At 44.6% G+C, this 14,878-nt stretch overlaps 1 protein-coding gene across 1 annotated transcript in view; it reads right to left on the bottom strand.

Moving 5' to 3' along the window:
- Cfap46 (cilia and flagella associated protein 46) overlaps window positions 1-14,878 on the bottom strand; it is a 95,122-nt gene that overhangs the window by 20,105 nt on the left and 60,139 nt on the right. The window contains exons 34-39 of the mRNA XM_075974885.1: window positions 14,020-14,152; window positions 13,123-13,269; window positions 10,396-10,596; window positions 10,177-10,283; window positions 9,311-9,487; window positions 8,049-8,184 (exon numbers count right to left, since the gene is read on the bottom strand). Of these exons, the coding sequence (XP_075831000.1) occupies window positions 8,049-8,184; window positions 9,311-9,487; window positions 10,177-10,283; window positions 10,396-10,596; window positions 13,123-13,269; window positions 14,020-14,152 (901 nt within the window). The remainder of the gene's footprint in view (window positions 1-8,048; window positions 8,185-9,310; window positions 9,488-10,176; window positions 10,284-10,395; window positions 10,597-13,122; window positions 13,270-14,019; window positions 14,153-14,878) is intronic.

A 14,878-nucleotide genomic window follows, 5' to 3' on the forward strand; every position in this document is an offset into this window, starting at 1 on the left:
ATTTTGACATGCCAATAGATACCAAAACTACTACCAACCTAAGGGAAGGAACATGGTGCTCACCCTCTGGATTCCCCCATGTCCTCTCTTGAGCCTGTGTTGACATCAGGCTGTTTCCTGCTCTAAGCTGCTCGTATTGTGTATATAAACAGTAGTTTTTCAGGCTGGGCCTTTGCCCTGAGAGACTCCATTTTGCAAGCGGTTTTAAAGATGGAGGATGATTGAGCTCCTGGCTGGACCCACAAACACCACCATCTGTCTGGCACAACCTATGCAGTCTGGACAGATACATGGGTTATTCCTGGGAGAAAAAAAAAAGCCGCTTTGTACAATTACTGGAGTGAACTGAAACCATAAGGGTATATAGGTATATTAAAATCATATTAGGGAAACCAGGCCCAAGAACGTTACCAGAATGTCACACCAGGGAAAGGACATGACTCCCTCACCTACCACCCATAAAGTGATGGACACCTACCACTGTGAAGGCATGGCCCCAAACCAGTTTATCATCCGATACCTGGTGTGTGTGCATGCAGAACACCAGGCAGAAAATCTCTAACTAATCTGGAGGCTTCTAATTCCCTTGGTCACGCAGCTGTCTCTGATTGTCTACGTGTGTGCCCATTAAGACCCAAACTTGCTCTGCCCTGGCTCTTCCCTGGCATCTCTGCAGATGACTAGGTTTTTGCTCTCAAACCTGACTGGTCCTCAGCTCAGTCTCTATGGCAACAGCTTCTTTCCTGGATTTCTTTCCAATTCAAACTCCATAAAATTTCTCTCAGCCCGCCTCTGAAACCTCTTGAACCCTTCGGTAGCCTCTTTAACTTGTATTACTTCTGCAACCCACACATATGCATATACAGAAGTACTTACTGTGTGCGGTGTAATATGAGTTAATATTTGTAATTGAGATTGGAAGACAAGAACTGCATTTGCCTTGGCCAGATTACTAAAGCAGCCAAATAATCTGGCAAATTGCTTGCCATGAACACTCCTAATCCTTCTGAATTAATTTTTCTTCAACAAACCTCCATGCTGTAAAAAGATACAAATGTGTTTGTCTCTGTTTCTGGCAGGGCATGCTCAAGACAGCCTTTCCATCTCCCAAGAGTCTGCCGCTCCGTGGCGCAGCATCAGCTTTGGAGACGTGGCATCTTACAGCGCGTGGTCGTTCTGTCCGCTTTACCTCTGTCTGGTTGTTTTGAGACTCCTCCATACGCCACAAGGATGATGTTTGTCTTTCCGTGTGCTTGTTTCTCACACATTTGAGGAAATACCTCTCCAAATAATTTGCTCATTTTTAATATTTCACCCTTAAAATTTTGAGAGTTCTTTATGAATTCCTGATCCATTACTGCTATCGAGGGATGAAATTTGCAAATGTTTTCTCCCAGTCTGTGTCTTTCCACCTTTTCTTGGTAGCTTAAAGAAAAGACCAATTTAGCCATTTATCCTTTTATTGGATCATGTGTTAGGCGCATGTCTATGCTAAATATCTCATCACCAAGGGACTTTGCTGCGTGTTCTAGGCTTTTGGTTTAGGCTTCTGATCCATTTGAGGCTATTTTCTACCTCAGGCTGAGGTGTGAGTGGAAGGTGAGGTTTTTGAACATGCATTTCCTGATGTTCTAGCATCACCTAAAGACTATCCTTTGTCCATGGAGTTGTGCCTCTGTTAGATTCTATGTGTGTGTCTATTTCTGGATTCTTGATCTGTTTGCGTGTTTGTTTGTTTTCCCACTAAGCACACCGTCTTGAATGCTGTAGCTCTATAACAGGGTATAAAGTCCGGTACTATTGGGCTTCTAAGTTTACTCTTGTTTGAAATTGTTTTGGCTATTTTAGACCTTTCACGCTTTAAAATTATATTGCCAACATATATTAAAAAGTGTCTGTAGTAATCTTAGTTATGGTTAAGGAAGAATTGACATCTTAACAATATTTAGTCTTCTGATGTAGAAATGCGACTTTTGTTTTCATTTATTTAAGACATCCTTAACAATACTCAGCAAAGGTTTATTGTATAAGCATTCACATTTTGGAGGACAATTTTTATTTTTAAGTAGCCATAAATGATACTGTTTTAATTTTTAATATACAATCAATCATTCTTTGTATAGACATATAATATGATCCTGAAACTCAATTAAACATTAATGCTTATTAACTTTAATTTAGCTTATTTCTAGTTTTTAATTTTGGTATATAACATGAATTTCTATAAAATCATGCTTCCTGTGAAAAATTGTTTTTATTGTTTTTATTGATCTATATATTTTTCTTAGCTCTCTTCCCTTTCTCTCCCCTCCCCTTCAACCCTTTCCCATGGTTTCCAGGCTCCCAATTTACTCAGGATATCTTTTCTTTTTCTACTTCCCATGTAGATGAGATCCATATATGTCTCTCTTAGGGTCCTCTTTGTTGTCTAGGTTCTCTGGGATTGTTGAATTGTAGGCTGTTTTTTTGTTGTTGTTGTTGTTGTTGTTGTTTTTTTTTTTTGCTTCATGTCCAAAAGCCCCTTCTGAGTGAGTACATATTCTATTTGTCTTTCTGGGTCTAGTTCCATCCATTTACCCACAATTTTCAAGATGTCATTATTTTTTTCTGCTCCATTGTGTAAACGGATCACATTTTCCTCACCAATTCTTTGGTCGAGAGGCATTTAGGTTGTTTCCAGGTTCTGGCCTTGACAAACAATGCTGCTATAAACATAGTTGAGCACATGGCTTTGTGGCATGATTGAGCATCCTTTGAATATATACCCAAAAGTGGTATTACTGGGTCTTGAGAAAGGTTGTTTCCTAATTTTCTAAGAAATCGCCACACTGACATCCAAAGGGGCTGTACCAGCTTGCACTCCCACCAGCAATGCAGAAGTGTTCCCTGTATCCCACAACCTCTCCAGCATAAGTTGTCATCAGTGTTTTTGATCTTGGCCATTCTTTCAGGTGGAAGATGGAATCTCAGAGTTGTTTTGATTTGCATTTCTCTGGTGGCTAAGGATGATGAGCATTTCCTTAAGTGTCTTCCAGCCATTTTGGATTCCTCTGTTGAGCGTTCTCTGTTTAAGTCTGCACCCCATTTTTTATTGGATTATCTGTTCTTTTGATGACATTTTGTTCTTGAGCTCTTTGTATATTTTGGAGATCAGCCCTCTGTCTGATGTGGGGTTGGTGAAGATCTTTTCCCATTCTGTAGGCTGCCATTTTGTCTTGTTGACCGTGTCCTTTGCTTTATAGAAGCTTCTCAGTTTCAGGAGGTCCCATTTATTAATTGTTTCTCTCAGTGTCTGTGCTAGTGTTGTTATATTTAGGAAATGCTCTCCTGTGCCAATGCATTCAAGTGTACTTCCCACTTTCTCTTCTATGAGGTTCAGTGTGTTTGGCTTTATGTTGAAATCTTTGATCCATTTGGACTTGAGTTTTGTGCATCATCATAGATATGGGTCTATTTTCATTCTTCTACATGTCGATATCCAGTTATGCCAGCACCATTTGTAGATTATGCTTTCTTTTTTCTATTTTATATTTTTTGCTCCTTTGTCAAAAATCAGGTGTTTGTAGATATGTGGATTGATATCCGGGTCTTCAATTCGGTTCCATTGGTCCTCTTGTCTGTTTTTTATGCCAATACCAGGCTGTTTTTTAGTACTGTAGCTCTGTAGTAGAGTTTGAAGTCAGAGATTGTGATGCCCCCAGAAGTTCCTTTACTGTATAGGATTATTTTGGCTATCCTGGGTTTTTCTGTTTTTCCATATGAAGTTGAGTATTGTTCTTTCAAGGTCTGTGAAAAATTTTGCTGGGATTTTGATGGGCATTGCACTGTATCTGTAGATTGCTTTTGGTAAGATTGCCATTTTTACTAGGTTAATTCTACCAACCCAAGAGCATGGGAGAGCTTTGGCTAGAACACCCAGAACAAGGCTGAATAGAAGTCGTAAGGCATCACTGTATTAGTCCTTAGCAGCAAAAACAGAATCGGGGAGTCTTTCACCAGTAAAAATGGTATTATACTTTTATGTTAGCTCTGCTCAGGTGTAGCACTGGTCTGCCTGTTTGTTTGTTTGAGCTTCAAATTTTTTAAATTGAGGCAAGGTTTCCCTATGTAGTCTTGGCTGTCTTGGAGCTTACTATATAGACCAGGCTGTCCTGGAACTCACAGAGCTTCTTCTGCCTCTGCCTCCTGAATTCTCAGATTAAAGGTGAGTGCCACTATGCCCTCCTTTACCTTATTTTGGAGTTAGACTGATCTCATTGAAAAATTCACGTATGTTTTCTGCCTTTCAACTTCTAAAATCATCTGCTTAGAGGTGGTATTTTGAAAAACTATTTGGTAGAAGTCAGCAGTAGATCTGCCCGGGCTTGACATTTGCTTTGTGATAAGGTTTTCAATTACAAACTCAATTCCCCTCATTCACAGAGTTGCTATAGAGTTATTTCTTTTTGAGCAAGTGTGGGTCTAATTCACCTAACTTGTAAAATTCACATGTCACCTCACTGTCCTTTGAACATGGGCAGAGTCCATGGCAGGGCTAGGTCACTCATTTCTGGTATTTGGCACTTAAATCTTGACCGACTGTCTGATAAGTCTGACTCAGTTTACCGCTGATCTGTCCCGAAGAACCAGCTTTGACTTTAGTGATCATCTCTGTTGTTTTGTTTTTTCCTTTCCTTTCCTTTTATTTTATTTTTTTCTGAGACAGGTTTTTTTGTTTTTGTTTTTTCTTTCTTTTTCTGCGTAACCACTCTTGCTATCCTGTAACTCTTTGTAGACCAGGCCGGCCTCGGACTCATAGAGATCTAATTGCCTCTACCTCCAGAGTGCTGGGATTAATGGTATGTGCCCAGCTGTGACCTTCTTCTTTAAGGAGCTGCAATGAGCTTGAACCTCAGCTCAGAGACTACCCTTGGATACCCAAGGTCTTGACAATTCTTGTTTCGTGGATTTTATTTGGCTTGGAGGTTGTTTTGGATTTTCAGTGACTTTTTTGTTTCACCTTTAATTCCCATCTGCTACTTGTTCAGGATTCAGTCTGCCTCTGTTTTTAAGGTGAAGGCTGAGCTCACTGATGTCTGGCCCATTGCTATTATTGCTATTATTCAGGTGCTTAGTGCTCCAGGTCCCCCCAAGTACTATAATGATGACATCTTAAACTCCCCGATGTCCTTTCTGCCCTCCATTTCAAAACATTCCATCTCTGGCTTCTTCTGTGACCTAGAGCTGTCGGCTTTATTCTACTTATATTCTAAACATTAGGGGCTTCCCATGCACACAATATTTTTTTAATCAGAGGTAAAAGCAACATAAATGAATCAACAAATATGAAGTATAAAGGCTGGAGAGATGGCTCAGTGGTTAAGAGCACTTGCTATGCTTGCAAAGGATCCAGGTTTGAGTCCCAGCTCCCATGCAGTGGCTCACAACTGTCTGTAACTCCAGTTCTAAGGGATCTGACACCTTCTTCTGACCTATATGGGCACCAGGCACACATGCATACTAACAGGTAACACACTCGTACACATAAAATAAAATTAATCTAATCACTGAAGTATGCAATTCAGTAGCACATGATAAACCCACAGTGTTTGTTCTACAAGGAAACCTAGATTCTAGCCTGGATACTAACATTAGCCATCACTTCTTGTTCCTGTCCTTGTCCCCCAGAAGCCACTAGTCTCTTTTCTCTGTCTATGGATTTTTCTACTCTGCTTCCTGTTTTTTTTTAGATTTAATAATTTATTATATACACAGTGTTCTGTCTGCATGTTTGCCTGCATGCCAGAAGAGGGTATCAGATCTCATTATAGATCATTGTGAGTCACCATGTGGTTGCTGGGAATTGAACTCAAGATTTCTGGAAGAGAAGTCAATTCTCTTAACCTTTGAGCCATCTCTCCAGCCCTTACTTTCTGGTTTTGATTCCCAATTTAATTTCATACAATCCTCTGTATGATTCATATTTAATGATATTCATCTTATGTTCAGAGTATAGCCTATGTTGGAAGACAGTCCACATTTGTATGAGAATGTATTTCAGTATTGCTGAGTGAAACATTAAAAAATGTCTGTTGGGTCATGTTGTTGATAATATTTTAATCTTCTCATTCTTTGCTGATTTCATGTTTACTTGTTCTACTAATAATTGAAGAGAAGGACACTGAAGCTTTTGGCTCTGATAGATTTAACAATTTTTTAAAGACCAATGTTTGCTTTTACAGCTCTCCTATCATGGTCATAATGTTTAGGTTAGCTTTCTTCTTGGTTAGTTTCCTCTATGCGGTAAATCTTTTCATCCCTGCTGATGTTTGCAGTTGTCCTTCGATCAGCCTTTGCATGGGATATTCCTTCCAGCATTTGACTTGTCTTTTTTTTAATCTCTGTATTTATGTCCATAATGGCCTTCTTGTAGGCACTGCATGGTAGGGTTCACTTACTTACTTACTGCCAAATTCTGAGGTCAGGCCCTCTGTGCTCTCTGTTCACTATCTTGAGGTCTTAGAGCCCCTCCCACCCCACTTCCGTGACCCCCCGGTCAGCACCAGGGTGTTTTCTGTAATCCTTCCGTGTGGTTCTTTCCTAGTCTTGGGCAGCTTCCTTCTTTCATGAACCGGTAACTAGTCTTTAGGCACTCGGGGGTATCCCCTAGACGTCTGTGAACAGCATTCTCCGTGGGCTCTGTTTTGCCTTCTTTTCTCTAGACTCTCAGGACTCAATCTCCTTGACTCAGGTCTTCATCTAGGCTCTACCTGGTTACATCTCTGTAGCTGCAGTTAGCTGGGACTTAAGCACAGGGATCACTAACTGGCATGGTTGATGTATGGGGTTTTGAAAAGCCTTGTATTCTGTCTCTTCTTTTTTTTTAATTGCTTTGTGTCGGTGCAAGAGTCTGATTACTGTCACTCTATCTTGGCCAACAAGTGAAAATCAGGTGCTTTGTGCTCTGTGATATGTGTATATTCAAGTATGTATATAATGTATGTAGGTGCTTGTATATGTGCGCATGCTCAGTGCACATGTATGGGCATGTGTGTGGACATTCATGCGGAGGCCAGTGGACAGCCTCAGGAGCTGTCCTGTAGAAACCATCCGACTTGTTTGGAGACACAGTCTCTTGCTGGTTTGGACCTTGCCGAGCATGCCAGGATGCCTAGCAGTGAGCCCGGGGATCCCCCGTCTCCTCCCCAGTGCAGGGATGACAAGCACAGTCAGCACATTTACTTCTTTGCTATATGGGTTCAAAGGTTCCATGGGTAGAAGGTGAGCTTCTCTTCTATACAAGAGAATTTCCACTTTCTGGATCAGATCTGGGGACGGCACTGAGGCCCAGTAGGCCCAGAGAATACCTACAACTTTCCCGACTGAACTTGGTCCCCAGTCCTTGTATATGGGTTTTGTGAAAATGTATACTGGTGTGTGTGTGTGTGTGTGTGTGTGTGTGTGTGTGTGTGTGTGGTTTTATAGGACTGGGCCTCACTGGGGAGCCTATTCCAGGCAATAGGCATTTTTTTGTTTTCACTAGGTTGGCCTGGAACTCCCATCCTCTTGCCTCAGCTTCCCAAGTGTAGTGATATTTTATTTATATTTTAATAAACAAAGCTTGATTGAAGAACAGAGAGTAAAACAGCCCCACTGGTTAGCCTTACAGACCAGGCAGTAGTGACAAACACCTTTAATCCCATTAGCTACACTAGTTTGCCCCAGAAACCGGGTTGTAGTGGTGGACGCCTTTAATCCCAGCACTAGGGAGGAATATAAGACAGGAGGAGACAGCTCTCACACACAGTCTCCTTCTGAGAGTCCTGGAGGCAAGATTGCCATTTTGGACTGAGGTAGAGGTAAGAGCCAGTGGTTGGCTGTTTTGCTTTTCTGACCTTCAGTTTGAGTCCCAGTTTCTGTCTCTTGATTTTTATTAGTCATGCTACTCCCAAGTGCTAGGATTGCAGGCAAGCCCCACCGTGCTTGGCTGGTTTTGTTTTAAGATCTTATCTGTCAGGCAGTGCTGTCCTGTACACAGAAATGACTGCGAAGTGCAGGCTCATACTTACATCATGAAGTGACAGTATCCCCTGGACTCTGTGAAATTGTTCTTCTTCCTCAGCTATAGCCTTCTGGGACAAGTCATACACTTCCAGGCGATAGGCAGTTTTTTGTTCTTCATTTTTCTCCCTTTCAGCATATAACCTTTATATAACATAAGAGTGGAATTTAGAACAAAGATATTAAAGATAATTAATATATTATGTCTCTTATAATACATATAGATGGGATATATATAGTATGCCATACATATATAGGAATATAGTATATTATATATTATATAACACACTATAATTATATGTTATATAATATTATAATACTTAATTTCTACATAATTATTATATACATTTTATCAGTACCTAAACTTTTACAGTTATGTGTTTTACACAAAAGGTATTTTCAGTAAATTTTATTTATTTGTTTTCAATGTGTATGTAGATTTGTTCATTTTTGTGCACAGGTACATGTATGTGCATGTGTAGGTCAAAGATCAACCCTGGCACTGTCCCTCAGGTGTCATCCATCCTTTGGAGACGGGGTGTCGCACTGGGCTAGAACTCACCAAGTAGACTAGACTGCTAGCCAGCATCCCTCAAGGATCCACTTGTCTCTGTCTCCCCAGTGCTGGCATTACAAATGCACACCACCGTTCTTGGCTTCTTTATATGGGTTCTGAGGAATGAACTCAAGCCCTTGACTTGCAAGGCAAGTGGTTTACCAACTGAGCCATCTCTCCAGCCTTATAAATACATTTTAAAACACGATGTTGAACAGTTGGAATGACAGAGTATATGTCATTTCTAAGGAATCTCTGCCTGAGAGGTGTCTGATGAAGTAACGCACCAATTTCCACCTGCTGGCTCAGTCACCTACTTTCCTGCCTCCCTGGGGGCCCACAATGGTGCCCTGAGTAATGGGTGTGACTTGGGCGTTGGCTGATCATGACTCCTGAAGGCAGGCTCATACCTACACAGGATTTGCTCATGTGTAAAGAGCTTGTGGGCACCCAGAGTGGGCAGAGACACTGTGAGAAGCATTGGGGGCTGCCGTGAGAGGAGAGCAGCACAGCCATTGAAAAACACAGCTGTGCCACCCTGCAGGATGGCAGGGGTGAGTTGGCAGCGAGGATGGGGAGGGAGCTGGGTCTGGTCATGTCTGGGGCTGAGGAGGGGAGGGGCTGACTGTGGGAGCTCAAAGGTGGACCCTGCTCAGAGGGTGGAGCCTCCAGCAGCTCTAGTGGTGTGGTTGGAGGGGGTGATGATGCCCTTACTTCTTTATCCTTGCATGCTCTAGTTTTAAGTCGACATATTTTTTCCTGCAGCCACAGAGAATAAGGTTTTCTTGGACTTCCAACAACTGCTTCTCCAGGTCTAACAGCAAAAATGGGTACTCAAAAAGTTCTTTGTTCACCAGGTTGCAGGCAAGTTGAGTTTGAAGTTCCACGCACCTGTTAGACAGGCAACTTCTCAGGATGGTGGAGACTGAAGTTTTCCACACCAGATTCAAAAGCCCAAGACCACAGCAACCCTTCTTCTGCCCAGGGCCCACTCAGGGACACTGAATCAAATACCAATGAGACTTTCTGTCCCAAGATTGATGTCATGCAGCCATGGCCCTGGATCAGTGAAGTTAGAATCTAGCAATCCCACCCAGGTATTGAGTTCACCCCTGGAAAACGGGAAAAGGATGCTGATGTGGGCCTGCTTACAGACTTACATCGGGACCCAGAGCGTACAGCACTTTCCAGAGAGGAATTAGAGAAGACAAGGATCCCTGCATCTGTGGTCAGTGAGCTCAGAGGATTCCCGGGAAAGGGCCTGTGATGGGACTTGAAGTCTGTACTGGCATGTGTGGAAGAGCTGGGGTGGGAGCGGTGGTGGTGGAGGGGTTCTCTGACAGAGACCAGAGGCTCCAGGAGTCATTGCAAAGACACTGTGGAAATGTGGGCTGTCTGGGAGGAAGCCATGACTCCTCTGAGGCACATAGTAGAGGAAGCTGAGGATGCATGGGGCACACAGAGCAGGGAAGGGACTCATGGTTCCACTGAGTCTAAGCCTTCCTGGGTTTGGCACGTATAGCATGAGAGGGAATGTGTGGGGAAAGCAGCCATAGCTTTGGTACACAAGGCATCATTACCTGGCTTCCAGCTCCATGATGAAGAATTCTAGCAGGGCCACTCGGTTTGGCCGCTCATGCTGGAGGATCTTGAGAGTATTTATGAGTTTCCGAAACAGATTGCAAACCTGGATGTGATGATCACACGCCACCAAGTCACTCAGCAGGGCCCGGGGACAAGACCTCAACACATACCCTCCCCCATGCCCCCCTCATTGTCCACCGGGCACCGCGACTCACTGACATTTCTTTTTCATCATCTGCAGAGGATAAGATGGCCTCAGCCAGAGTCAGGGTTGATTTGTACCAGAACTCTTCAGCTCCACCTAGCTGCTGGGCCCTCTCAATTATGAGCATAGTTTGTCCGTGGTTCCTTTCTTTATTGGCCAACTGTGCTAGAAGCAACATGCACTGTGCTTCTGAACAGTTATCACCTAGTTCCTAAAAGCAGGAATAGACAATATACAATAGATAGATGGTCAGTTCCACGCAAGTGGGCATAGGCACTAGTTGGGAGTGATAGCCCTCAGACATGCCAAGTGTGCCCAGGAGTCATGGGACTCAGCCGGCAAAGGATTTGGGGCATACTGGTAGTGCCTTTCAGCCCTGCTGCCTGAGGTTCTACAAGAAAGCAGGCTGAGCAAGCCAGTAAGTAGTATCCTCCCATGGCCTCTGCAACATTTTTTTGCCTCCATGTCCCTGCCCTTTCTGAGTTTCTGTCTTGACTTCCTTTGATAAATAGTGATATAGAAGTGTAAACCAAATAAACCCTTCTTCCTCGGGTTGTTGTGGTCATGGTGTTTCGTCACAGCAATAGACAACCTAACTGAGACAGCATACATGGACTTGTCAGTAGCTCTACTCAGCTGGTCAGGTAATCAACAGACAACCCGTGGTGGTTCTCCCTGGACCTGAGGAAATCCAGGCCTGAATGCGGGCTGGAGGGTATTCTTTGGAGGAGGGTGTGTGGTGAGATATCTGGGCAGTACAAGGCCAGCTCCTTAGTCCTCCCAGGTTCTTGCTGGCTCTGATCTCTCTTTGCATAAGACTTCCTGGAGTCAAAGCCCAAGGGCAAGTTTATATGTAGAGAGTACTTGGTGTCCAGAAGGTTCCATCAGCTCACAGCATCCAACCTCATCTATCCTGGGCAGTTGTGTGCCAAATACCAGGGTGAATAATGCAATTTATGTTAAGCACCAAGGGAAGGTGAAGACTCATACAGCGCCCGACACTGCTGTCCTCACAACAGGAAAGTACAGAGCATTGCTTTCTGGGAAAATGTGAAGTCGTGTGTCTGCTCAGACAGAGACAGACAGGTCGCTTTCACAAACCCCGCTGAGCCATGGGGTGCTATCAGGCCTCTGTGATGAGGACCAGACACAGGCAAGTTCTGGGAGCGATGTGAGCATCCCTGTCAGGGTGGCTCACGAGATTATTCACATATTCAAATCTCATTGGTCAGTGGGATAAGCTGGACCAGGCGCCTGCAATCCTGCCCAACACTTGTCCCACCTGGACTCTGTGCCCTGAACCTCCTTGCGCTGGTGGTGAGAGAGGATGCTGGACTCCAGATCACAGGACAAACTGGCTGTCTGAGGGTAGAAGGTGACCACCTTCTATACAAGAGTATTTCTAGATTCTGGACCAGATCCTGTCAGGAGGGTGCCGAGCTCCAAGGTGGGAGAGTCAGGGGCCTAATGGGCCCAGAGAATAAGGTTAGCACACAAGTAGGATCATCTCCAACCAAGGCCAGGTTTCTAGTACACAGATCCTGGGGCTGAGTGGTGCTGGTGGCTGGGCACAGATTGAGCAAGCCACGGGGAGCCAGCCAGTAAGCAGCACTCACCCCCACGGCCTCTGCATCTGCTCCTGCCTCCAGGTTTCTGCCATGTTTGAGTTCCTGCCCTGACTTTATTCTATGATGAGCAGCAACGTGGAAGTGTAAGCCAAATAAACCCTTTCCACCCCAATGCGGTTATTGTATTTTGGTCATGATGTTTCATTGCAGCAACAGAAACCCTAACTAAGACACTCCACTCTCTCCCTGGCACCTGAACATCTGTCTGCTTGACTTGTTCCTTCCTAGTCGTCTACATCTTTCCCTTCCCTAACACCTCCTCACCTGCCCCCTTTCTTTGATACCTGCGCATCTCTTCCCTGTCCAACGCCTTCACCCTTGACTTCTTCCCTATATCTGTTCATCTGTCCTGTCTCTATCACTTGCACATCTTTCTCATCCCTGACATCTGCATAGTTATTCCCACACTCCAGCACCTGCACATCTGTCACACCCCTGCTACTTACATGCCTACCCCTCTCTGGTAACTGCACCCCTGCTCTCACTGTATGGACCAGGGCCTGGGCTCACAGCTTTCTGGTAATACTGATTTTTTTTTTCTGTCATTGCTGAGTTTTCCTCTAGTCCTTAAATTCTTCAGAACAAGCACAGGCTGGCTGTGTCAGGATCTTGGCTTCATCCTCCTATGGACAGCAATTCGAAGTCTGTCTGCAGGGGTTTGGGGGAGTCATGGGGATTGTAACTTGGGAGAATGGCATCATCAGAGCAGACAACACAAATAGCTTCTTCCATCCAGATTGTCCAAGGTCAGCTTTTCACTGGGGTCAGAGTCCAGGAGAGAAGAATCCCTGCCGAGTGTAGTTTGGAACTTGAGACTCAAAAAACGTCAATCTAGGGAGTGAGTGGGTACTGGGTCCCCAGGTCTGGGTGCAAGTTCCTCTAGTAAGCATCTCCTTAGAGAAAAACAGTCAAAGCCCCCAAGTCTATAGAGAGCAGGCCCCTGAGCAGTGTTCTGTGGAAGGATGCTAACTCAAGCCTTTTGGGGGACTCAGTGGAGACTCTGAGAAGCCAGGTGCCTCTGAAAGTCCTTAGATGAGGAGTAAGAATACATATGAAGAGTTCAGGCCCAGGTCAAGATGGCTTTAATGGGGATGGGTGAGTCCTGTTACCTGGAATGTCTGCTGGGCCTCTGCCAAGAGCAGCCGTGCTGGTTGGTACAGATCCAGCTCCAGTAGAACCTCCCCTTTGAGCATCCACAGCTGGGGGTAGGATGTTCCATCCAGGCCCTTGCCAGTCTCTCCATTTATCTTCAAAATCTGTGAGACACCATGTCCCTAAGAGACTCTGCCTCTAGTCTGTGTCCCACCGTGATAAGCTCTTCTCTCCTTTTCCTGTGTACTTGTCAGCATCCCCTACCCCCCTTGTGGATGGCTCGCTGAGTCCTTGACCCTCATTTGTTCTGAGTTCAGGTCCCAAAATAAACCCCATGTTGGGTACTTTCCACTATGCCCCAAGTACTGACTTTAACAGGCTCACAGAGTTGGCACTCTGAGGAACCAAGGTTCTTTGGGATGGCTTTTTCTCCTGTTTGTGGACTGAAGAAGACAGCCAGTTGGTGACAGGACAGCGGGAGTCTAGTCAGACCCCCTTGGATGTACTCTTCTTGGAAGAAATCCTCCCCCATTTTCCTTCCCCTGGCCTGAGCCCAAGGCCTTAAATAGTTTAGGGTAAACAATAACACTGTATTTCCAGCCTGTTGATGCTTTAAGTTGCTGCTCAGGCCCCAGGTTATCTGTTTTACATATGATTTTTGCCTTCCCTGAGGAAATTCAGAGTCCCAGGGTAGGACAAACTTGGTCAGATCTCTGTGTTTCCCATAAAAACCATACCTAAAGAGCATATGCAGTGAGCACTTCAGAAATCAATGATGGCTCTTGGACTCAGGCCATGCCTACACTGCAACCAAGCTGATATCACCTCTAGGTTTTGGACCCCACTGTGGCAGAGTCAGGCTAAGTCAGTGTCACCATTGGTCTGTGGATCCCACCGAGGCAGTGGCAGCCTACCTTGTCTTGAGCTATTAGTGGCTTCATTTCTTCAGAACGGGCTGGAGCCAGCTGCTCATAAAGGGCTGGCTGGCTTTCTTCTATCACAGGTTCCTTGTTCCTCTCTTTCTTAAATGCAATATCTTTTCGGCAGCTAGATGAAGTGAAATAACATCGTGAAACAAAAGAATTGCAATGGCTGGTGACATTGGTGAGTTTCGTTTAAAGTCAAAGAAACATATGCTAACACAACCAGGAGAAGCCGCGATTCACACACGTGGTGGTTTGGAAGAAGACGGCCCCCAAAGGGAGTGGCACTATTAGGAGGCATGACCTTGTTAGAGTAGGTGTGGCCCTGTTGGTTGCAAGAAGTGTGTCAATGTGGGGGCGGGCTTTGAAGTCTCATTTCTCAAGCTTCGCTCAGTGTCACTACAGTCAACTTTCTATTGCAAGATGTAGGACACTTGGCTATTTTTCCAACACCGTGTCTGCTACACAGCATCATGCTCCCCGCCATGATAATAGACTGAACCTCTGAAACTGTAAGCTGCCACCTCAAATGTTTTCCTTTATAAGTTTTGCCGGGGTCATGGTGTCTTTTCACAGCAACCAAAACCCAAACTAAGTCAACACACGACTACGAAAGCCAGTCTCCAATTGGGCAGCAGCCTGGGTCCTGGAACCACACCAGCCACCCGTTCTCTCTGCAGCTGTCTGACAAGCTGAGTGTAGTTTAAAGAGCTTCTCAAGCCAAATGTATGAAGAGCAGACCTGCCTCTGGTACCTCTCCAAATAGGTAAAAGCCACTTAGCACTCAGGGTTTCCCACAGAGCAGCGAGGTAGCCCCACTACCCAAGATGCTCCTCCTCCCTCACCACTT

This window comes from Microtus pennsylvanicus, chromosome 5, assembly GCF_037038515.1.
Source record: "Microtus pennsylvanicus isolate mMicPen1 chromosome 5, mMicPen1.hap1, whole genome shotgun sequence".
NCBI classification, from domain to species: Eukaryota; Metazoa; Chordata; class Mammalia; order Rodentia; family Cricetidae; genus Microtus; species Microtus pennsylvanicus.